We start from the raw sequence: 25,641 nt of genomic DNA on the forward strand, positions 1-25,641 counted from the left end.
CAATGATACGCGCAATAATTCGAGAAGCGCTCCAGTATCTTGGTTTAGCCGCAGGGCCTATGCCTTCTCATGCCTCTGATACCAATCTGCGAGACGTCACCAAGGAGGAATTGGCGTCCATGGCTGGTGCAGCGTACATGGACCCTCTAACCCCTAGGGCCCCATCAATGTACGCACAAGTAGCCGCAGCTACTCCAGTCATCGTCCCACCGATGCCTCCAAAACCAACACCAGCTCACATCGCTTCCATGACTACCAGCGCACCTACCCAAACCAGCTATCTGCAGTGGCGTCCTCCTCGTCCCATCTGCTACTAATGCGGCTATCGTGGCCACATAGCACGTTTTTGCCACAAGCGCCAGCAAGACGAGCATCACGGATATGGCGTATACGAACGGCATGACTTTTCGCCCGGAGCTACTTTCCAACGTCTAGGGAGCTTCCATGACCAACGCCGTCCTTATGGTCCACCGCGCGGACGCTCTCCATCGCCTACTGTAGCATCCGAGATGGCGTACCGTCCTGCGAGACGCCGCTCGCTGTCACCCCTTCGCCACTCTACGTCCCCACTGAGACTTGCTTCTCAATTCGCTGAGCGTCGTCCGGAAAACTGAATTATGCAGCTTTTGGAGGAAAAGCTGCATCGAACGACAGGACAGAAATTCCTCCATCCCGTCCGTGCAATGTGATATTGGTTGTAGTAGGAGGTGTACAAGTAGAAGCTTTAATAGACACTGGTGTTAGTGTTTCAATCATTCACCGTGAATTGTGTTCGCGACTTCGGAAAGTTACAACCCCCTATGATGGACCTACGCTACTCGCTGCTCAAGGGGCCTCCATTAGACCTATCGCCATGTGCACTGCTCGTATTTCCATCGATGGACTTCTGCATTACGTACAATTTGCAGTGCAAAGTTTGTGTGCCCAGCAGCTCATATTGGGATGGGATTTTCTTTCTACGGCCTCCGCCTCCATCTGCTGTGGGCAACGCGTTCTCCACATGACCGACACGACCTATTCACTTCATGCAGATGACGCACCCCTTCAGTTGCTTGCTGCAGAAGATACCGCGCTACCTCCTCGCCATCAAAGCATCGTTACTATCACGTCTGATGTTATTGACTGCGGCGACGTGCTTGTATTACCATCTGCACGCTGTCTTGCAAGAGGGATAGCCTTTGTATCAAGGCTCGTTAGGTTTGATCATGGCTCTGCACTTCTCTATGTTACAAACCCGACATCCGAAAAGATTCTCATCCCTAAAGGCACTACATTGGCTTGCACCACTGAATCGGAGTCTATATCTGTTGTTTCCTTTAAACCAGCTTCCTCTGAAGGTCCTTGTACCGGACGGGCCGCATCTCCTTCAGCTCTTGTAGCTGCCATCAGTTCCGACCTGACACCTCCGCAGTCACAACAATTGCTTGCTTTGCTCCAAAAACATGAAGCTTCCTTTGACGCGTAATTAGCTTCGTTGGGAAAGACTTCGATTACGACGCATCAGATAGAGACAGATGGTACATCCATCGTGCGCCGTAGACCATATTGCGTATCGCTAGCCAAGAGGAAAGTCATTGACGAGAACGTCACCGACATGCTCCAACGAAACATAATACGCCCCTCTGCTAGCCCTTGGTCTTCCCCCGTTGTTTTGGTTCGGAAGAAAGACTGCTCTGTTCGATTTTGTGTTGACTACCGAGCACTTAACAAGATCACACGCAAGGATGTATACCCTATGCCGCGAATAGACGATGCCTTGGATTTCCTGCAGGGTGCCGAGTACTTCTCCAGCATTGATCTGCGTTCCGGCTACTGGCAGATACCTTCCAAGAGGACGATAAGAAGAAAACGGCGTTTTCAACACCAGATGGGCTCTACGAGTTTAATGTCATGCCAGTCGGCCTCTGCAATGCGCCCACAACGTTCGAGCGCATGATTGACACCGTTCTTCGTGGCCTGAAGTGGAAGACTTGCCTGTGCTATCTGGACGATATTGTTGTTTTCTCGTCAACCTTCTCTCAGCACCTGGAACGTCTGGATGAAGTTCTCACGTGCCTTGCCAACGCTGGACTTCAGCTAAACACCAATAAATGCCATTTTGCGAGCAAGATGATCAAAGTTCTAGGTCACATTGTGAGCAGAGATGGCATTCGTCCTGATCCTGACAAGGTTTCGGCAGTTCAGCACTTCCCTCGTCCCAAAAAGACCAAAAATTTTCGTAGTTTCATAGGCCTTGCTTCCTATTTTCGCCGATTCATGCGGGGCTTCGCCTCAGTAGCGTCACCTCTGCACAAATTACTGGGTTCTAATGTTCCCTTTGTGTGGTCTCCCGAAAGTGAATCTGCGTTCGCCCATCTGAAGCGCGCTCTCACATATGAACCAGTACTACGCCATTTTGATGAAGCTGCTCCTACCCTCCTGCATACGGATGCTAGTGGTCACGGAATTGGTGGCATTCTCCTACAGCGAGACGACACTTTAGGTGAGAGGGTCGTCGCATACGCAAGTCGCATTCTGACCAACGCCGAAAAGAATTACACCATCACGGAGCAGGAATGTCTAGCTATCGTTTGGTCTGTGCAGAAGTTTCGACCTTATCTTCACGGCCGCCACTTTACGATCGTTACAGACCATCATGCATTATGCTGGCTTTCAACGCTGAAGAACTTGTCTGGACGACTTGGTCGGTGGATTCTTCGTCTGCAAGAATATGACTTTGCTATTACCTACAAGTGCGGAAAAAGACACCAAGATGCAGACGCGCTTTCTCGCTGTCCGCTTCCTACGACACCATGCAATGGACCTCCAACTACCATCCGTGACAAGCTTTCGCTCGATTCCTCCTCAGATGCTTTCTTGTTGGCCACTGTCGACGAGATGCCTCCACACAACAACAAATCCTTCCAATTTCATCAACTTGCCGACTCTTACTGTCGGCGCATCATAGACCACCTTCAAGGAGCTTCGCGCGCGCCTAACGCCCGCCTTCGTCGGCAGCTAACGCAATTTAAGATTGACAACCGCGTCCTATACCGTCATGTCTATCACCCTGACAGTCAACGCTGGGTTCCTGTCCTGCCACGCTCTCTACGTGCTCATGTCCTGCAGACTTCTCACGACAACATGACTGCTGGTCACCTTGGTTTCCAGAAAACCTATGACCGCATCAAAGGTCGCTTCTACTGGCCTGGATTGTCCGCCAGTGTAGCGAGGTATGTCGCTTCCTGTGCCCTATGTCAGCGTCGAAAGCTCCCTAAATCAGCTCCAAGCGGACAACTGCAACCGGTTCCTTGTCTGTCGCAACCATTTGAGGTCGTTGGCGTTGACCTGTATGGTCCTCTTCCTGTGACTCTCACCAGTAAATGATGGATTGTGACAGCCGTTGATCACTTGACACGCTACGCCGAAACAACTTGTGTGAGTTCTGCCTCAGCCTCTGAAGTTGCTGCATTCATACTTCAATCCTTAATACTGCATCACGGTGCTCCTCGCGTCCTCCTGAGCGACCGTGGAAAAGCATTCCTCTCGCAACTACTAGACGAAGTACTCAGAGCCTCCGGAACCACCTACAAGACTATCTCCAGTTACCATCCGCAAACCAACGGCCTCACAGAGCGATTTCATCACACGCTGTCAGACATGCTAGCCATGTACATCGACCCAGATCACAGAAACTGGGATGCAATTTTGCCATTCGTGACTTTTGCATATAATACCGCCGTTCAACGCACGACCGGTTACTCGCCATTCTACCTTGTCTATGGTCGTTCGCTCTCTTCCTGTCTTGACGTCTCTTTCTTCGCGCCAACTGTCCATTAATGTCCTTCCTCCTGCGAAGAATATGTGTCCCGCATTCTGCGTTGTCGCCAGCTCGCCCGCATCAACACCGAAGCATGGCAACAGGACCGCAAGCAGCATTACGACGCCTCTCATCGCGTCGTGTGCTTCCGCCCTGGCGAGGAAGTGCTACTCCGGACACCAGTTCGTACTCCTAACTTGTGTGACAAGTTTGAGCTTGGGTTCATCGGCCCCTACAAGGTCTTGGAGCAGACTTCTCCAGTTAACTATAGCGTGGAACCAGTTATTGTTCCAAATGACCGCCGCTGCCGCACCGCTGAGATTGTCCACGTTTCTCGTATGAAGCCTTTCACGAGACGTTCACTGCCCCTTGGAATTGCGGCCAGGATGGCCGCTCTCGCGCGAGGGGACATTAGTGTGGGAATTTATAAGCTATTCTTTGTCATCTGTACATGATCATCATCATGTGGGGTTCGTATGGGGTTCTTCTTCATCATCGCTTGTGGGGCTGGCTCTCGAGTGTGCTCCGTGCTGTGGGCGTAGTCGGTTCGCCCAATCTTTGACGCGGAATAAACGTCGTGATAACTGCTCCGTCACAATAGTGAATAAATAAGTAGTTGCACTACATGAGCATCATATAAGCTCACGGGGAACTGACAAACAATAAATAGCAATTACAATTCAGAAAACATTGGTAAACCATATAAAATTGATTTTAGTCTTCTGAGAATATCACTAGGCTAAAGGAAACAGAAATATCCTAGACATATAATCAGGGTTGCATACAGCAGATCGTGAAGGGAGTCTTGCAAGCAAGGGGGTGCATGCAGGTGCACTGATTAGAAAAAAAAAATATAGATCGGTTGCACTATGTGTGTATTTTTATTGGTCTGAAGGATCTGGCCAAGGCGTTTGGCACTTGTACTCTGATTGGAAGAGAAAGTGAGAGATTGGCACTCAGGAACCCAGTAGGGGTTCAGTTAGCCATAAAAAAGCAGTATGTGCCTTGCGAAGTGGCTGAGATGTACTAACTGTCTGAATTTATGGCGTTTTACATAGGTCATGGTAATGACTCTGAGAACACTAGCCGTCCTTGTCAGGCGCTGTGTACTTACACCTAGCCAACACATTGCCATGAGCTCATGGCAATGCTACTCATGGCAATGTGTTGGCTAGGTGTAAGTACACAGCGCCTGACAAGGACGGCTAGTGTTCTCAGAGTCTTTATGTCCGGCGCGCGAGCTGTTGGGATCGTCTTGTTTCATGCAGCGCACAATTTTGCGTGCTGTGCACAACGAAACATGACTAGCGAAATAATTCAGTCCTACACAAATACTGAGGCAGAACAAGCGGATCGCAGAGCGGCATCATGCACTGGAACACAGTAGAAAATGGTATAGTTTCGGTACCTGCCCACGTGACCGCACGACCGTGGGAACAAGCAGATGAATCGGAAGTATATCTCTGTTGCTTTGGTGCAAAGTCAAACAAAAAACACTCAGACATTCCATTTCTGCGTTTTATTATTTCTCTAAACTTCAATTCGTCAAATCAAGCAACAGATCACACAAATAACAGATGTTGCCTTGAATAATTCTCGAAGTCGTGTGTTGCCACGAGTACGTCACCGTCCGGCTTGGAGCGCGGTTGCCATGAGAGAAAGGGAAAACGGTGTTCGGATTGAAATTTCAGACCTTTCTGCGGCGTGTAGCAATGTAATTCTTTGCAAACACCATTGGCGGCGCGCATTGTATGCTCTGCGCTTGTCAGCTCAAAATGGCCGGACTTGGTGAGGGGCCCTTAAAGCCTGCACGCCATGTTTTAAAGGTAATTTGCCGCGTATGCAAAAAGTAGGTAAGCCGAGATGGCATGGCATCGTGTGCGCTGTCTTCTCAAGTGGTTCAGTACTGTAGGTTGCGTTGAAGTGGAAAGGAGACGAAGCATTTGCTCACCGCTGCTAGCACTTTTCATGATACCATCATCCCACTGCGGATGACACTACTAGCCGCAGGGGCGGAAGTGGTGTAGATGTGAAGATATCGACATGGGTTGAAACTATCTTCGTCGCCAACTCTCAAATTCAACAAAATGATTTTCTTTTTTTCATTCATACTTGCTTTTTCCGATTTCCTGATAATTTGGATAACCTTGCGGTCCTATTCGTATAAGAAACTTTTGTTGGCATATATTGCATAAAATGTCTAATTTTAATGCAACGAAATTTCGATGTAACGAAGCAAATTGCTGATTTTACTGACTTTGTTATATTGTGGTTTAAGTGTAGTTGGCCTATTCTAACAAACTCTGAAATCTAACACGCACCCAGTTTTTCTGGATTCAAAGTAGAAATCTAATGTGCGTCTAATTTATATTAAAAAAATATTGGCATGCCCTTGATTCTGGCATTACAGTGAAACCTCGTTAAACCGTAGTCGGCCGGAGCTCGGAAAAAGTACGTACTAAACGGTAGTACTGTTTAACCGAAATAGCATGAGATCGCCCACTTACCTGTCGAAAACGGAACTCAGTGCGATGAAAGGGGAAAAAACATGCAGTATTTATTCACTTCACGCGACATAAGTGTTATTTTCGTTTGATGCCGCGGCGGCCTAGCACGACGACAGCGGCCTCAAGCTTACTGAAGCTGCATGCCAGCTTTTCAGCCAGCCCCCTCCTCTCGGCAAACACTCGCACGGCAGATTTCTCGTTGGCGTTACGTATTCTCCGTGCACGCGCGCAGTAGCGCTGCATAAGTCCCGGGGCGCCTTTTTCATTGCCGGGTGCCGGAGTTCGGAAAACTTTTGGTTTGGAATAGTTACGTCATCGCGCCCCTGTTCTCGTTGTGACGATTGCATTCATGAGGCTGACGTAGCGCGCAGCTTATGCCACTGTCGGGCCTGAATAGCCCGTGCTGTCGCTTTCCGTGCCGTCCTCATCACTGTCGCTAGTCGACACTTCGGCAACAACAGAGGCAACAATGGCGAAAAGTCGAACCTCGTAGCCGACGTCTCTTCGCGGTCGCAGCAGCGCTGCCGAGCAACTTCGCATTCCAAATGCCACACAGTGTAGTCAACAGCAGATCCATGTCGCGGGCCAGCGCCGACTTCTTCGTGTCACGTTCAATAGCACGGACGATGTCTAATTTTTCTTCTATGCTGAGCACCCGGCGTCTTTTTTATCCAAACTTCGGCATGACGCGAGTCCTCGCTTGCACGACGCCGCAATGCTCTCTGGCACGGCATGCGCACGGCGTCGAAATGATGTTGATGTTAATGCGACTTCACGTGCAAACATCCAGGGCGCTTGGAGGCCATTGTACCGATCTCTGAGGCTCGTTGTTCTGCTGGGCCGCCCGATGGTGACGACGCACCGCCGTGTTTGCGCGACGAAAAGTGGAAACTCTACGTTTTAGCCGATGCGTACGCAATAAGCTGGTACGGTTTATGCGGGTACAAAATACATTATGTTCAATGGCTGCTGAGTCGGGGAATTGACTTTACTACTTTTAAACCAAAACTACTGTTAAAGCGGGTACGGTTTAACGAGGTTTTACTGTATAACAAAATGATGATCCCAGTGAACTTAATTTTCACAGAAATGGAAATTGATTGATACTTTACATCTACATCATTGCAGCACTTAATTGCTGTTTATGGACTAAAACTTGTCCTCCGTATGGTCTATTGCACATTTTACATTCCTTATTTATCGAATGACTGCAACTATCACCAATGGGGTGATCGCCCACACCTGTACAAACCACTCTGCTAGTCCATTCTGCAGCACATGCAATTCTTGAGAATGCCAAAATCACCTGATACGAATTTGTTTGGCTAGTTTCGCATGTAAAATAACTTCTTTGGATTAGCTTTTGCAATCAAAGACAAAGCGGCATGTAGTTGCCATCCCGTTACACTGCATAGGCAACTTTTGGACCAACCGTCTTGGGAAACAAGTGTGCATGTTAGAAGTGTAAATATGGTAATCTTCCTAAGGTAGGCCGAAAATCGGCGCTTCTGGCAGGATATTTTTTTTTTCCCCCGCCTTTAACGTATTCACTGTCTCCTAGCACTGCTAAGACAGATGCTCTAGCCATTGGGGTTATGATTGGGGTCACTATTCAGGTCAGGCACATTCGGGCCAAACAGCCAAGGGCCAAATAGCCAAGTTCAATTCACTGATTGGGCCAATTTTTGCACCAAGGGCACGATCGGAGATCTTTGTTTGATACGCATGGCAAAGTGGCAGTATGCAAAATTTGTGAGAACGGGCCGGAGAGAGCAGCCAATCGGCAAGCAGGGAACTCCACGGAATTTCACGTCCCTCCTTTGTTGTCAGCTTGCAGACAGTATAATACAAAACAAAATATTTCTCATCTTCCAATAAATGAAATCTTTATCTAAAAAAATGTATATTTTTTTCTTCTCAAGCTTAAACACATTTTCAAATAGTAGTACGTGTGACTACCACAATTTATAACTATTAGTTTCTCTATGTCGTCCCTAGGTGGTGTCACACACAGCGAGAAAAAAGAAAAAAGTTACGACGGGAACAGTGGTGCATTTTTCAAGAGACAGCAACAACATTCCAGTGGCTCGCTGGCACCCGATGATGGGGTCGATTTCGCTGTACAACCAACGCACTATTTGTTTCAAGAAACGAAACTGACACTGGAATTTACTTTCTGCCATTTCTTCCAATGCGTTTCGCACCTCCACCCGCTCCTCCTCCCTCCTCAAGCAACGCCAGCACAACCGAAGTTCCCAAAACAAGCACCATTTTCTTGAATTAAATTACTATGGATTGGATCCGAACGTGCCATTCCGCAGCCGTAGCCGCCGGTTTGATCCAATCCAATCCACCAGACACTCCATGTGAAGCCGGTCTCGTAACGAGCGTATGATCACTCTAAACTTCCCAACTCCCGTCGGTTTCGGCGCTTTGCAGACGATGGGCTCGATTGCACGATGATTGACAGGAGCGTGTTGTCATTTTGACGTCACCAAAAACATGGCCGTGCCTCGTGGCTGGTACATCAGTGCAGAGTAGGCCAATTGCGCACGCGCACCAGTAACCGAACGAATGCGCTGAACAACAATCTCCGATCGCACCCCAAATGAATTACTATTGTTCTGGCACATAGAAATGTATGAGAATATGTGGAAACCTTCAGTTAAGATCGAATTAATGGAAAAGTCAAATTATCTTGATTTAGGTTGACAAAAGTCTACTGTATTAGGTTATTTGAACCAGAATTACTGTGCTGCTTGCCTCAGGTTTAGAGTGAATCACGAAGTGTTATGCATTATATAATGTTTTCTGTCCCATGCTGGAGCTAGATTCTGTGTACACCAGGGTTGTCCCGTAGGTGGGCAGCGGTGGAAATGCTGCTCACCACTCCAGTTTACTACCTACCACTCCGGATTTACCCGCAACCCCTTTAAACGAGTACTCAGCAATTAGAATGGCTGACTCGATAAAAATTTCCTATTCCCCCCCCCCCATTGATTTTCAGGTGTTCCTTTCTCAGGTGAGGAAATAGTAGAAACAAATTAAGCAGACAGAACCCCTGAATGGGAACTGTCCAAGATTTGCGTAGCATTATATGGCAGTCGGCGTGGTGTGGAATGTGATGCATGGTGCAGGGGTTATGTAATGATGTAATGATGTAATGATGGTTATGTAATGATGTGTGCAGGGGTTATGTTGATGTAGTATGTATTGTTTATTTATATATGCGTGAGCAGTACAAGCAGAGGGATGCACATATTTACATTGCCGAACATATACATTCTGCGCCACGCCGATCACCATGTAATGCTACGCATGTCTTCGATAGTTCTCCTGCTGGGAGGTGCCACTTAATTTGTTTGTGCAATGCCCGGTGTGGCATAACCAATACGTTAATGCCGTCATAGGCAGCGGATGGGGTACAGCTGTTCATGCATGCGTAATTATTGCATGAGTGGTGCATCCTCTCATTTTGGGCCCCCTTTAGTAACCTTCCTTCCTCTCTGGTTGGGTGTTTACCAGGGCATCCAATACTGCTTGCTATCCCCCTTTTAGTATAGGCTTAGGCATTTCTGGGTGCAGTTTCACACCTGCTCTCTACTTATGGCGTATAGGGAACATGAAAGTGGACTAGCTTGTAGAATGCTTAGCGCCGGCACACCTATTTTTATCGTAGGCAGTGGGTTGTGTGTCACTATACTCCGGATGGCAGCTGTCAAGCGCACACAATGGGGCTTAAACTGTGCATTCTCACCCTGTATTGGGCGAGAAGGCTTTCCATGGATGTAATGCCATTATTTTCGAGCCATTGTATAGAGGAGAAATCTGAGCTTCGGATAGCCGCAGCACTGTGTTTCGCGGTGCAAAAAGACAAGCAAAAGAAGCTAATGAAAAGTGGAAAAACTAGCATCGCAATTCGTTAATGCTGCCATGTTGACTTAAGTGCACATTAAAGAAACCCAGGTGGTCGAAATTTTCGGAGTCCTCCACTACGGCGTGCCTCATAATGTGAAAGTGGTTTTGGCACGTAAAACCCCATAATCTCTTTTTTTTTTTCTTTTTTTTTGCCATGTTGACACAGAAAGCACTCCTATTGGCCAACACTTTATTTAAATTGCCAGCACATGTCTCGCACACATTTCGGCAATGGCAAGCTGTGCTTTTGTTCTTTCGGCGAAGTTTGGCGGTAGGATGTGTTGCGAGCTCGTGTTCGGTGAATGTAAAATTCAAAATAGCAGAATGATCGTATCTGGACAAAACAAAAAGGGGGGGGGGGGGGTCTTAGTGGTGTGAACTCACCTTTCATTGCAAGGTGTCCTCCCAGATTTTTGCGGAGAACCCCAGGTATAGAGAGTTTTCAGATTTTGCATGGGTGCTTTCTCAAGCAAAACTAGGCACTGGAAGTGTTGACTGTATTGTAGTACATTCAACTGGTTCATACTGTGCTGATATTTCGGACAATGCAAATCTTGCTAGAGATTGGGGACAGAAAAATCCTGGCTGAGCTGGACATTCAGCTGCTGAACAGTGCTGTTAGAGGACAGAAGCGAAAACTGTTGCTTTTGGTCTAAGCAACATGGCACACTCGCAATGCATGCACACACAAAATGCCCACCAAGAAGGCCAGTATCCAGCAGTGAAAATTACAGTAGCTGTATGACCCAAACTCTGCCAGGTCTCGGTCGCACTCGCAACTCAAAGATACATTGCGTTGGAGTTTTCTGACCTGAAATATTGCGCCATGAATGAACCAGGTGGATGTGTTCCGAGTGCTCGATTTCAGCGAAGCTGAATGTAAAGCACATCGTAATGTTGCTCAAAAGTGATCATTCGTATGTGCCAATAAAATGTTGAACTGTTGTGAACCCTGACTAATTTGTCATTTCATCATATGTAGTGGCGGGACCACTGGTTGCAAGCGGTTTACTACCCACCCTATGAAGTGATCGTTAGTGCCAATGAAGATATTGCTTTGGTTGCACGAAGACAGGGCTACAACGTGTGCGTTTTAATTTCTTTGAGGTAAGTCTTGCCTATGCTTCCCTAAAAGCAGTGTTATGCTTGTATATATTTTCAAGTTCTTTGTAAATTCTATACTAGTAGCGTTTCCTTGCCTTCTCGCGTCACCTCCCCTCCCCTCTTGCGCTTCTGTTTTGGAACTGCGAGAGTGGCACTCGTTTTGCAAATGCGTTGGTTCTACCAATTCTCTGCCTCCTCTCCCCCCTCCTCCGTAACATTCTATCTAGCTTCCCTCTGGACTTGCACGTTGGTTAATTGAAAAGTAAGCGCTGCAGTTTCTGCAATGCTTTTGCCAGGGGAGGGGGGGGGGGTCACGGATAATTACAGCTGTCAAGAGGGTAATATGTGGCACCCAGGGAGCTCCAGAGGGCATTGTGCATATTCGATGGGATGCAAAGCAAAATTTTTTGGCGTTCCTGTAGGTGGTGCAGTCCACACAGACTGTCGGGAGAAACGATACAGCTGTCCTCCAAAACTTTAAGGGCGTCATCGGCCTCTTTAGCAGTGTGGCACGGCACCTCACGCATCCATGACGGGCACATTTTCCCTATCAGAGTCGGGCTCTTCGTCGCCTAGTACATCCAGTATTTCGTCGGCGTTGAGGCGAGTGACAACGGCAGCGTCACTATCGATGTGGGTGCATTCGTCCAGCGGTACGTTCGGAGGCAGAAGTCTGTCGAAGCGACTGTCATCTTCCTCGGCGTTTTGGTTAACATCCGCATCTCCGGCGTCCAAAGAATCACCATCACGGACAAAGCCGCTGTGTCGGAAGCAGTTTGCAATTACTGCGGGCGGCATGTTGCTCCACACATGCGCCACCATGTGCACTGCACTGAGCAGAGTTGTATCATATTCTTTGCCTCCATACGGAGCAACATGCACTCAAGCACTTGTCTTCTGTACCAGCCTTTCACATACTGAATAATTCCCTGATCCAGAGGCTGCAGGGAAGCCGCTGTGTTAGGCGGCAAAAAAAGCAGCTGTATGTTTGTCAGCCCCGACACATTATTGTGCGCACTACAGTTATCTAGAACAATTAGTGCTTTGCATGATTTTGCACCAAAGTGGCAGTCCAGTTTGCGCAGCCAGGCCTGAAATATCACTGAGGTCATCCACGCCTTTCGATTTGAGCGATAGTCTATGGGAAGTTTCTTTATGTTTTTGAAGCATCTTGGCTTTTCTGCTTTGCCGATTATCAATAGCGGTAGCCACTCTGTGCCAGTCATGTTGGCAGCCAGCAAAACTGTTATTCTGTCCATGCTTTGTTTACCGCCAGCACGAAGGTCCCCGTTAAATGTGATGGTTTCATCCGACAGGGCTGTGTAGAAGAGGGCCGTCTCATCTACGTTAAAAATGTTACAGGCATCATAATCGGCTAGGCGTTGGGGTAATCCGGCCCTCCAATCTTCCACCACACCTTCATTCACCAGCCCCTTTCTTGCCGCAAACACCTTGGAAGACGAGGCCGTGTCTTTTCTTGAATCGGGCGATCCAGCCTCCCGATGCCTTGAACTCTTCAATGCTGAGCTTCAGCGCGTACTTTTCGGCCTGCGCACAGATAAGGGGCCTCTCAAGGGCAGCTGTGCATCGTGCGAATCGGCAATCCATTTTAACATTGCTTCTTCAAGTTTCGGGTGCGCTGCCGTTCACAGTCTCTTCCTGTGTTCAGCGGACTTGTCACTGTCGTACGCCTGAAGAATCTCAGCTTAATTTTTCACACAGATGCTAAGCGTGCTTCTCTTCACGTTGAATTTATTCATTATGACCTGCCGAGGCACCCCGGCCTTCACGGCTTTCAATATTTCTACTTTCGCTGCCAAATCCTTCACCTCATACTTCACCCGCTTCGGTGGGTCATAAGAGCACATGGTGGCGCGGCTTGCATGGCGCGGCTAGGCGCGGCAACGAAGCGACGGGTACACGCATGATGTCAAGAAAAAGGAAAGTATAAACGGAAAAAAGAAAAGTTCCTCCGTCCTCACACACGCATCTGACACAAACCGATAAACACAATAAAAACGACGAAAAAAGACTGCGAAACTCCACAAGCAAGAGATGGCGGAAATGGCGGACAGCAATACAAAGAAAGAAATGTGTATGTATAGGTTAGGGTTGCTAGCATAGACCAATAACTACCTTGCCGATAACCATAGCGATGCAGAGGTAGTGCCAAGCGCCAAAAGCGACTGCAAAGCCAGAAGTACGTCATTGCTGCCATGTTTTTTGTGACGTAGGTTTGCCTAAAATAAACATGGCGGCCTTGACGTATTTCTAGCCTTTTGGCACTCCCAGCACATGCAAGCATGGCCTTTGAGATCGGCGTACATGAATCGGAGACGCCATCGCTGGCGGTGCAATTTGAACACCCCCTAGTGCCACCCATTCCTATATGCCTCACGTGCCTCTGAGCTCCGTGAACTGTCCGAATAACCGAAGTACGACCAAATATGTCCGAATTAATGGGAGTTTCGTGCCATAGGGTTATGTACATGTTTGACGGGACCAGACGGCGCGTCCGAATTAACGGGGGCCGAATTAACGAGGTTTTACTGTACCACTGTGAGCATGCCCGGAGTGAGATGCCCGGATAGCAAGCACTCCGCATTGTAACCTTTGCCAAATACTATTTGATTCTTAGCCAATCACCCATATTGGGTGTGCACTTCTGTGCGCATAGTTATGAAGAATAGGATCAAAACACCTTGTTTGATCAAAGCACAGAGCTTAGCTATGCTTGGCTGGATGCTTTGGTGCATTGGTCAAAATCAGCCCAGCAGAAAACCGTCAATATTTGTTAGTGCCCAATGCAAATGTAGTCAGACCGAATTTTAATGAAACAGGATATAATGAAATAATTTTTATAGGTAATGAAGATCCATGTATTTAAATCCTCATCATAACAGAGTACAGAGTAAAATTTCCTGCCAATGGATGTAATGAGCTATATTTGTATCCTAAACCAAATAATACTTGGCCCTTGCACATCAAATATATGGCTAACCACATGGTTTGATACACCGCACTTGGTGGATTGAAAGACCAGTGAATCTGCTTACTTCTCTTGCTGCGGTGTGGTGCGCAGGCTGGTGCTGCAAGGTGTGGCCTCCGAGATTGCATCAGCACCTGTGCAATCTCGGAGGCGAAGAGTTACCAACAGGGCCAGACACAAAACAATTCATCATTTGAGTTGACCTTTTTTCACATGTAAAGTGACTGAATTGCTGGCACCTCCTTAAAATGGTGCCTCCTGTTTCCTCTTAAGTGCAGTAACAAGCACATTCAAATTTTGTGGCAGACTCCTACAAACCTGCCTGTGCATTTAATGGCCTTAATGGCCTGTCGTTACAGTGCAGTAAAACCTCGTTATTTTGGATTTCACAGGACCAAAAGGAATGACCAAATTAACCGAATGTTGAATTATCAAGGGTATCAAGAAAACAATAAACAAGTGCTTACTATAGCAACACGCTTTTATTTACTGAATGAATGGGCCAATCATGTTTGTATACTATTGCACAAAAGCAGTGCCGAAGCTGCACTTCTTGTCGTCTTGGGGATGATTAGCACTCGCGGCAGCGAAGCCCTAGCAACTACCTTCACAGCATGGCCGCAGCGCATGGTCACTATCCGAGACAGGTTTTTTACTACCGCACGCACATCCCGATTATTTTTACGTCAGTGAACTGGTCACCAATCATCACCATATAGCCGGTGCTCTTCAACCCCGAAAGCTTATCAAAACAAAACTACTGCTTGCTGCAACCGCTGCGCACGAAGCCGCGGATGCTGTCGACGCAACCTTGTGTTGCTGAAGGCGCACGGCCAACGCATGCACAGAGTCAAAACGAAACTACTATTTGCTTCAATTGCGGATGAAACCCTGGTCGTTAACGACACGATCATGGATGGCAACTATGCAGCTATGAGGGCACACAACCGACGCGCGTACCGAGTCTGAACAAAGCCAGTTTGCCGCCACCACTGTGGACGAAACCTCAGCCGCTGTCGTCACGATCATGGATAGCAACTACGCAGTCATGAAAGCATGTGGCCGACACAGTGCTGTGCGCGGTTGTAAATGCAAGAACAAAGCCTTTAAAGACAAAAATAGGCACGAAGCGTTCTGGCGTTGCTGTCGCTCACATGCGATTTCCACTGATGACTATAATGATGATGCGGACTAGCGATGCCCCAGTGAGCCATTTATGTCCCATAAATGACCATAGAACATCATATTTTAAACATGGCGCACATCCTATAGATATCTATATTTCTCCAAACATTACAAATACATCTATGGATAATCCAACTCCCATCCAGATCATGTTGCTGTAACATTGAAAGGATGTCGCAGCTGGACGTAAGTGACCTCTAATAGATGTTCCTTTTAGGGATACAGTCGCCGACTGTTTATTCGGACCTCACGGGGACTGCGGAAATGTCCAAATAAACAAGTGTGCGAAAAAGCAGATTAAGCAAAAAAAAATGAAATTCTTTATTTCCACGCACTTATTCGGGCTCAGCAGTAGGCTTAAAGAAATTGTGAATGCGCCGTTGCACGCTGTTCCATTTACGCGCAATCAGATAAGCCTGAATCTCGGAGAGGGTCGTAAGGTCGCTATAGGCGGCTGAAAGTACAGTCACTGCTTGTACATGCTCCGCATGCGACGGCAGCATAGCACATGGACCGTCATTTTCTGACTCGGAGTCGTCGACCGGCAGTGCAGCAGAAACTAGACGAATGATCTCGCCGTCGTCGAGTTCTGCCCATGTCAGCACAGCAGTGTCAGCACCTGTGAAACTGTCAAATGAGACGGTGTCCGGAATCCTAATTCATCCACTGCGCACGTCTCGGCAGAACATTTTCGGCGTCAGTAGGGAGCACATCGGGAGGCGACAAATCCTAGGCCTCCCGGCACCCGCTTGCCGGCATTCCCCAGCAGTCTGAGAAAAAAAAATTACAAAACGAGATCGAAAGTTGTGGCTTTCGACGTGCGGTGTTCAACAGTGCATGCAGAGGTTGTGCGAAATTGCTACTTATAACCACTTCACAAAAAATACGGTCATAACTGAAATGCTGGGCTTTAATACTTCGACTTGAATCTTTTCAAAATGAACAGATGGATATTTCGCAATTCAGGAACACATTCTCCCTCTCATAGGATTTCGAACATGCACATGATGGGGGGAAACAAAGTAAATGCCCAGCCACAATGTTGGAACAGACAACTGCATGTTTCTTCCTTTCCTAGGATCTCATTGTTAGGCATTAGAGACAATTTCCTTGTATGGTGCATTCATCCAGCCACAACGCACAGTGTACGATCAATGCGCGGAAGCTTTGAATGTGTAAGAGATGTCCAAATCACAAAGACATTCAACATCCTTTGGATGACCCTTGACTGCAATGTACTAGTGGAACATATTAGAGATGTGAACTAGACGTCGTTGAATGTCTTGGATATTTGGACTTTTGTGGTACATCCAATGGATATTTGTGGTTTGCTGGGGTGCTAATGCCATTTTAGCTTCTTTGTGTCGCACATCCGTGACGCTCCAGTGCTCGCTGTGCTCTAAGAGTTTTCTGAATGAACCGATGAGCGTCCAAATAAGTCCGAATTAACAAGAGTTTCATTGCATTAGATATTGCATACTCCTGCCAGGACTGAAGGACGAGTCCGAATTATCTGATTTTCCGAATTAATGAGGATCAAATTAACGATGCTTTACTGTACATGCATAGTTGTTTGGTGTCTTACAAGGCTGCAGATTGTCGTCTTGCCGTGTCTAGTTTCAGAGGAAATGTTTAGCTATAAGGTCACTATGAAATCTGTGTGTTTGTCTATCCATGTCCTGGCACCTCTAAGCATTTTTAATGCGATCAGCATTCTTTAGGAACTTTACTCACTTTGCAGTATATTTCTATCTAATCTCTTTCAAGATTACTTGGGTCACTGGGTATGTGCCCGAATTGACAACTTGTGCCATTGGGTATGTGTAACTGGGCATGCACCACTGGGTATGTGCAACTGGGAATGTGACACTATGTATGTGTGCATTCATGGCTAATTCTCCAAAATATGTATGTGCCACTGGTGAGGGTGTGTGAATATTCGAAATTTCGAATATGAATCAAATATTCTCCTTATTTGAAGTGTATTCAATTCGAGAAATGCATATTTGGAAGTTCCTGAATATTCGGATATACTCTGAATACTTGAGCAATTAAAGAATTGTATGCTTGCCACGCATTCTACTAAGGGTATGTTTATTCACTGAGAAATTCGCATGATGTATGCATTATGCTCCGTTTCATTCCATCTGCCGCACGCCTGTGAGACAGGAGCAGTTTCGGTTTCTTTTTTTACCAAACTTTATTCTGTGGCTCTTTTGTAACAATATGTTATGTACTTTTGCATTCTATAAATAAATACATAAAATAAGTATCTCAGGAACGTTACCTAAACTATTTTTAAATGTTTGGAAATTAAAAAGAGAAAGACGTATGTGCATGCAGAACTGCAGATGATGATCCGCTGAGCAAGCAGCAGGAAAAGAAAGCTGGAAGAAGTCTTCTTTGGCGATACTACACAAGACTCGTCGTTGACAGCTTGGTGCAAGTCGTGCAGACATGTTCTTCAAACGCTGATGGGAACAACCCCAAGCCTTCAAACTCGCATGAAACTGCACCCTTCGTTGACGGAAGAGTACAAAAAAGACACCACCGCAAACATGCTGTCAAAGAGTCAACCGACACTGAATTAAATACTTCAGCAGACAAAGCAGCCTTGTATCGGAAGAAAGAAAACACTTTTCCCCAGAAAGTGGCAGAGATGGTCACCCTAGATCTTCAGCCTTACAGCTTTGTAGAAAACAGAGGGTTAAAAGCACTCACGAAAGCAGCTGTACCGGGCTACAGTCTGCGATCTCGAACAAAATTGTCATGCATGCATCATGCCTGAACGATGACACAAAGGTGGTAGGATATGAGCTGCGAAAGGCATGAAGACAGAGCAAATACTCTCGCTTTTACGAATGATAGCTGGAAGTTGTGTGCCAATGAGGGCTTTTTTAGCCTTGCGTGTCATTTCCTTATGGTGAAGTTCGAGATGAAAAAGTTCACTTCGAACACTTGACATATGCCAGTTCACACGGCTGTGAACATTGTCAGCTCATTGGAGCAGCCATTGCACCTAGAAGATACCAACCGACTGCGTGAGGTGCATCGTGACGGGCAACAGCCACAATATCCGAGCGGCTGCCAGGAGACTGCCATGGCTCCAGCGAGCCTGTTTCGTGTACACACTGCAGCTGGCGATCAACAAAATGAAAGCAATTGTAGGACACTAAAAGCATAGCCCTAGTGCATAGAAAAGAGTGAACGATCTGCAGAGGCAGCCGAACAAAGACGTGCTCCATGTTGTGCAGAATGTTGACACAAGATGCTCTGAAGGCTTCTTGAACTCATTCCATCACACTTAAGCTAACCACTTCAGACACAAGCATAGATGCCTTTAAATCTGTAAAGTGGAGAGATGTGGTAGAGTTTGTAGAGGCATTGAAGCCTTTATTTCACTCAGTTGTGATCTTAGTGCTAAAAACAACCTCTCATTGTCATTTGAAATTCTAATTATTTTAGGAATGCTGCATTGCCTCAAAGGTCGCAAAGGCAAGTCGGGGTATGCTGACAATCTCGCAAAATTTATTAACTCACCGGAGTGCGAATTTGGCAAAATGGCCAGCCTGGCCGTGTTTCTTGATCTGCGCTTTAAGGCCACAGTTATCAGGCTTCTGGTCAGATGATCTGGCTGAAAGACTTGACAAGGGAGCTCTAGGCAGCTGATGTGGAACTCAGTGGGGGGGTCTGCCATGCCAGCGTTTCCTTCCAGTCCACTGGTGGCATCCAGTGTATGGAGCGCTTTTGACGATCTAGTGACGAAAAAAAAAAGATACAGTTGGTATCTACCCCTGAGAGGGAAGTTAAAAGATTTATGTAGAAAAGCCTCTTTTGGGCAGGGGCAAAAATTGTTGCGTGCAGTGGCAGTCCATTGGCCGCTTCAAGTACCCGCATTTAAGCACACTCACCCAGAAGTACTTGGCCATCCTTGCCACCTCAGTTGCAAGTAAAAGGGTCTTTTCTATTCTCGGAAACATTGTCACAGCGCATAGAGAGAGCTTACTTTCTGAACATGTCGAGTAGTTAATTTTTCTGCATGATTTTTCTACATTACCTGTAGTGAGTGTGTCCTTAAGCTGCTGGAGCCTAGCAAAATACAATTTCATTAAATTATTTTAAAAGGGTAGTAAAAGCTGTTGCTACCTCTTGTTTTGCAACTTTTTAATACTACACACATATTCAATATTCAAAGACAGATTTTTGTGTTATTTGTATTCGAAAATTTCAATATTCACACACCCCTAGCCACTGGGTAGAGACAAGCAGAACAAGAGGCAAGAAGTGAAGAAGTCAGGTACAGAAAAGAAAAAAAGTCGGCATGAAAAGCAGCTGAATATGGAGAAAGAAGTGAAGTGAACAGAATGGGACTAGGGTTGAAATCTTTTAACGGTTAGGAAAGCAAATGGCTCACTTGGTTTCATGTGATTGTTCAGAATTGTACTTGCGTCACCGGCTGTCAGAGACTGCGGGGTGGCGCTGCAAATTATGAATACATTATGCATCTGTCAATCATTTTCAAAGCGAACCCATCGGCTAAGAGCTGCTGAAACGGCTGAAATTTCGGACGCAAGAGCCTTTCGCCGTCCGATTTTCCGGACTTTTTGCCGTGACCGCAGGTCCGAAACAGCATTAATCAAAGCCAACACCGCTGCCGTACTGATTACCTCGCCGCCTCTAACCGGCGCTCTCGAACGCAGTTCCGCTAACAGCCGTAGCCAGCACTGCGGCAACACTAGGCCTAGCTGCTTCGACGTTAGCTATTAAGCTTCTTGCCGTTGCGTGCCGTGTTTTTCATTGAAAGAATTCGCTGCTGTCAGCAATGGCACAGACTGCGCCATTGTGGTCCTCGCAATTGGCTTCGAAGTCTGATTACCGCATTAGCGCGAATAGTTGGTTTTCACAAAACAGTACACTTAATCCCATTAAGGTTAAGACTAAATATGTACTATGCACTCTTTCATTCTAAGGTAACTTATGGGATATTAGTCTGGAGAACAACATCGCAAAGAAATTACCATAGACTTGTTACTATGCAGAAGAAAATATTGCGCTGTTTCGAAAAGTACAGGGGAAAATTACAAGACCTGCCAACTGCTCCACTGTTCATAAAACATTCCATGCTCAGGGTTGATCAGTTATACTATTTTAAATTGCTCCAAGTAATTCAACAAAATAAATTATATGAACAAAGCCGCATCGAAAAACCATACTACTGTTTACGAGAACAAAGGATACGAGCACCTAAAGTAAGAACTAATTACGGAAAACAAAGTGCTGCGTACCAGACACATCATGTTTTGAATATCCTTGCAGATAGATTGAACTTTAAGGGTAGTAGTGCTGCATTCAAAAAACAAGCAAAGAACTTATTAATTACCACATGTATACAGTATAAACATTAACCTGTGAATTTTCATGCCTCGACCAATGCTTAAATCATTCAAGAATTAGTATTTTGAGTGTTTCCATGTAAAATGTAGTTTCATTGTATCCTCATGCATTCTTAGTTTCAAATTTCTTGAATTTATTTTGTGTAGCTATATATTATGGCGTGCACGCAACCTCTTCTGTATGATTACTTAGAGATGTTATGTAAATTTTTCTCTTGTTTATGTGATTTGTTATGTGTACTCTTGCAAGTAGCTAGTTGTCCATTTTCCTGAAACTGATCTACTGCAATCCTTTTTTTTTTTTTTGACTGTTGAACTCGAAGCGTGTGAGCTGTCACGAACTGCGGAGGGACAAGGACCTTTGTCAGGCTTGATTGCCTTTAGCCCCTGCCCCTGCACTGAGCTTTGTATACTACTTACTGTAAATAAAAAACACTTACTTACTACTTAAAAAAAGCACAATGCGTTAGATAACGCCGGTTTCTGATAGTCAGCTTCGCCTCAGTACAGGAATGTTACGTGGTGAAGCATGCGCAAAAGTATTGCGGTGAAGCATTACAAGCATCGGAAGGGGTATTGTCGTGGGTCACAATATCTATTCCTTAATTATACACGCGTGCATCCGGGATCTCCTGTTACACTACGAGCACCGATATGCCTAATAGGTGTACTGACAGGCCTTCAGAGCGTTTTCAAATGTGCCTGTGACGGTTTCAGCCCTTAGGGGAAGTAAATGACATGCATTTATTTTTTCCAACTGGCCGATTTTTCGGACGTTTTCGCGGCCCCTAAGGAGTACGAAAAATCGGACGTGGACTGTGCAACTTACCAAGAAAATGCTTCAAATGGTTCACGGGCCGAACGAGTGGCGGAAGGAGGACAAGAACAGAAAGAACCTATGCATTGAAAAATGAACAGGAAAGGAAGCATGCTGCTGCCGTTTTGAAGGAGCTTGAGCTCAAAAAAAAGTTTTGGCTGATGCCGGGATGCAGGTGTCCATCATCCAAACCAAAATAAACTCTTTAAAGCAGTGAAACACAACACTGAGGCGTCGTGCGCGGGCTGAGAGTATGCCAGGGCAGCTGAGGTTGACTTACGAGCTCTTGAGAGAGAATCTCAATTGTGACAAAGTTCGGGCCTCATACCACAGAGCTTGCTATCAGTTGATAGAAATAGCTCATATTAGAAAATATTTGCTTCTGTATGCATCTCATTTTTATTCGTATTTGAGAATGTCCGACTCGATTTGCAATTTTTTTTTGAAGACATTTTATTTGCTGTGCATATTACTAACCCCTCCTTTCTATTCTCTTTTTGAATAACATAAAGACTACTCCATAGTATTCAAACTGGATTAAGTCGTTTCTTTTTTATTTGTTTCATATGCTTGCTAGAGAATGACAGCATTGGGCGACGTGGTTTCAGCCCATCTTGACATAAAACGTAGTTCTGCGTCACTCAAGGAATTTTGCAAAGGCACTCGGGGAAAACCTGGAAAACTCAGGGAATTTGGAAATGTCAACTCGGTAGACACCCTGTTAAAGCACTGCATGAACGCCCGGCACCACATGCTTATACTTTAAAACTTGCCAGATAATAGTTAATTTATATTTTAGATTTAATCAGCAAGCAGACACATTGTGCAGTTCTTTGAATAGCACACAATATGATGACGCGCACAACTCGTTAGTTCAAAATTTTGGATAATTCAAAGTAGCCGCTGGGGTCCATCCAACAATGTATTGAAAGCAATATGTAATGCGTCCCACTAACTCACACTGAAATCCGCTCCGCCACCGATAATTTTAACTCCGTGCCATTGTGGATGGGGAATGTGCTAGTGTGCGGGAGCACGTTGGCGACGCTGGCGTTGCCGCGCAGGCCGCGCATGGCAACGCCTCCGTAGCAGGTCGGTTCTGTCCCTCTCTCAAGACCTTCAAGATAAAAATGCGGCGCTGTGTTTTTTTTTTTTTTTTTTTTCATTCTTTTTCTTTCTTTACATCTTTCTGTTGCATCTTGGAGGCTATGCTCTTTCTCCACGAGGTGTTCTGCAGAGAAGCAGCACCAGGTGATGTTTGAAATATGGTGGCCGTGATGTTTATCAAAGTTCGCAGTACTAAACAGCATAGCCTTTGAGATTCGGAGACCAGTGTCGCAGCAGGTTGTGGTGCGTTTCGCAGATGCATTTTAGAGCGCAGCTCTTGTTCCTGTGGAGAGCGTTGGCGACGCAAAGGCATTTTTATGGTTAGACGTTTTCAGCGCTATTCGCTTGCAGCCAGTCATGCTTGCCGAAACGCCGTCCCCCTCTAGTCTTCGACGCGCGCGCCGCCGGCTGTTCTCTTTAGATCATGTGTGATCCCCAACCCATGCGTCGCTTCGAACGCTTTCAACGGGTGTCTGCGACGGTCGGCTAGCGACGTGGGCGCCTTCTTTTTTTTTCATCACGCAGTGTATTATGGGTCGGCACGACAAATGCGCAAATGGAGCAATAGTCATCTCAATGTCGGGCACGTAGGACCGCGTTGGCCGCGTCCAGTTACGTTGGCTGTGCCAGTGCTTCAAACTACAGACGTTGTTCTTGCCAACGTGACATAGCGTGTGCGCGCGTGCGCTCATGCTACTTGGAACTATATACAGGCCTTAACCGAGCGAATTTTTTTTCTCTGACTTCCATTAGTTTGAATTTTTTATAATTCGAATTTTCGTAGCATCCCCGCGGAGTTTAAATTAATGAGCTTTTACTGTAGCGACACAATGTATTGCCACCATCGAAACAAGTTATGTATGAGGCTTGTACTACAGCAGGACTCCTCTTTTGCACTTTCCTAAGAACAGTCGGTGCCATCTAGTGCCACCGCCACCAAACCTGCACGTGGCCTTTGAAATGCATGGTGCATGCAAACGCTGAGGAACGTGTTATGCAGCAACCGGCTCTTCTCTCTTGCTTATGTCTGGACATGCTGCACCATCTAGTGGCACAGCCAAGAAGTCCGCACGAGCTCTATAAGACAAGAGGCATGGTGCACCAGTGCCTGTGAGCCCTGATAATTGTTCCCTCGCTTGCTGCACACTCGGTGGAACATACTTAGTGACCCAAGTTAGTGAGCGGTTCATTGAAGTGCGGCACATACCCAGTGTATTTGTGATGGAGCTCGCTAGAGCATTGGCCTGAAAGGCGTTCGTTGAAAAGCAGCACATAGCCAGTGAACTGGGGATGCAGCCTGCTAATGCATCTGGTTACTGTTCTTGAGGAACCCTTGTGACATGGATTCGATTCTGCTCAACATCAGAGAAATTTAAGGGATCGTTTTCGCCATTGTAGAGTGGCACATTCCCTGTGGCACATACGTAGTACACCTATCTATCAAGGAATGGTACTAGTATTTTATTCTGAGAATGTGGCTAAACAATTGCAATTTGGTGTGTCCACAGCCACCAACTTGAGGCTTGTTTAATTGTTTAAGTCACCATTGCTGTCGTAGAGCTAGAAAAAGCCAGATCAAGCGGCTAAGCCAAGCCACCATTTTGTTTTGCTAGTTCACACCGCCGTCATCATGGTTCCATTTTCAGGGTGTAGACTCTAGAAATGCCTGGTGAAAAGTAAGTCTCAGCCATTTGGCACTAATATGATAAGTATCTTTGGCTGAAGTCAGGACACTACTAGCCATCATGCCAGAAGGTGATTGACATCATTACAAGGGGCAGGTCAACTTGGAAAAGTGACTTGAGGAGCATGAAGCTTGTCTAACTCAGCATCAGCTTAGCTGCAAGAAATTGCAGCCAGAAGGAGATTTTGCCATTTTTGAGCGTGTGGGTATGAATAAAGTTTGTTCCCCCCACCCCCTTGTATTTTGACTTTTGACATGCTTGAAATCCTTCAATTGTCCTTGAATTTTGATCTAATATTCTCTACGGATCCTGAGATGTTCAGCTGCCGAATGGCCTTTCCAGTAAGCCACTGTAATTAACTGCTAGTTGCAACATTGCTTTGAAAAAAAAAATAATAAAGAGCACCTGAATTCTTTCTGTAGTGCTGCATGTTTTCTCAGTTATGCAACAAGTGGCAGCCATTATTAAACCTGACACTTGTGCAGAACATTGCATGAATACTGCAGATTGTACCTCACTGTTTATCATTTTCTTTTGTGTGCTAAACAAAATGGAACATGTTTTTGTAGAAAACAATAATTAGTGGCTGTGATTTGCTTCTTTCTGTTTTTGAAGTTTTTGCTACTAAAGATCTAAAATTACAGCACAGAAGTGAGACTGAGTTTTTTTTTTTTTTTTTTTTCCATTATAGTCATCATACAAGGTAATCAAAATCCCAAACAAAAAAAAAATTTTGTGCTTTGTGTTCAGGAGTCAATTTTGTAATGTTTTGCTTTTGTTATGGCTTTGATCAATAAATTGCATTTACCTTGTTTCAGTTTAGTGTTCTCTATTTGCAGCATGAAAATGTTATATTCATTAATTGTCAAAATGTTACGCAATAGCATAAGATAGCTTTTCTCAGGGAAGATGCTGAAATAAATGTGTGAGCAGGAAAATAAATGGTCGATTCCAATGTATAGAGTGATTTTGCTATATTGTACGAAGAAAGTGTCTTCAAAATGAGTGGTTGGGACACCCCTGTTACTGTCCTATGCACTAAGGCATTAGCAATTCTATGTTTTATCAGTGGCACATATTTGATAACCTGATGCAGTTAGAGTGATTTGTTAAAATGGTGTAAATGCCATATTTGCA

General features: G+C 45.9%; 1 protein-coding gene and 1 long non-coding RNA gene across 2 annotated transcripts in view; one reads left to right on the forward strand and one right to left on the reverse strand.

Moving 5' to 3' along the window:
- LOC126547841 (protein arginine N-methyltransferase 7-like) overlaps window positions 1-25,641 on the forward strand; it is a 102,227-nt gene that overhangs the window by 41,844 nt on the left and 34,742 nt on the right. The window contains exon 8 of the mRNA XM_050195855.3: window positions 11,207-11,331. Coding sequence (XP_050051812.1) covers window positions 11,207-11,331 — 125 coding nt within the window. The remainder of the gene's footprint in view (window positions 1-11,206; window positions 11,332-25,641) is intronic.
- On the reverse strand, window positions 18,882-25,636 carry LOC129381115 (uncharacterized). Its single transcript, XR_008609349.1, has 3 exons — window positions 20,788-25,636; window positions 19,917-19,981; window positions 18,882-19,257 (listed from the first exon to the last, which is right to left on the reverse strand). It is a non-coding gene; the product is annotated as an uncharacterized lncRNA (long non-coding RNA).

This window comes from Dermacentor andersoni, chromosome 1 (genome assembly GCF_023375885.2).
Source record: "Dermacentor andersoni chromosome 1, qqDerAnde1_hic_scaffold, whole genome shotgun sequence".
NCBI classification, from domain to species: Eukaryota; Metazoa; Arthropoda; class Arachnida; order Ixodida; family Ixodidae; genus Dermacentor; species Dermacentor andersoni.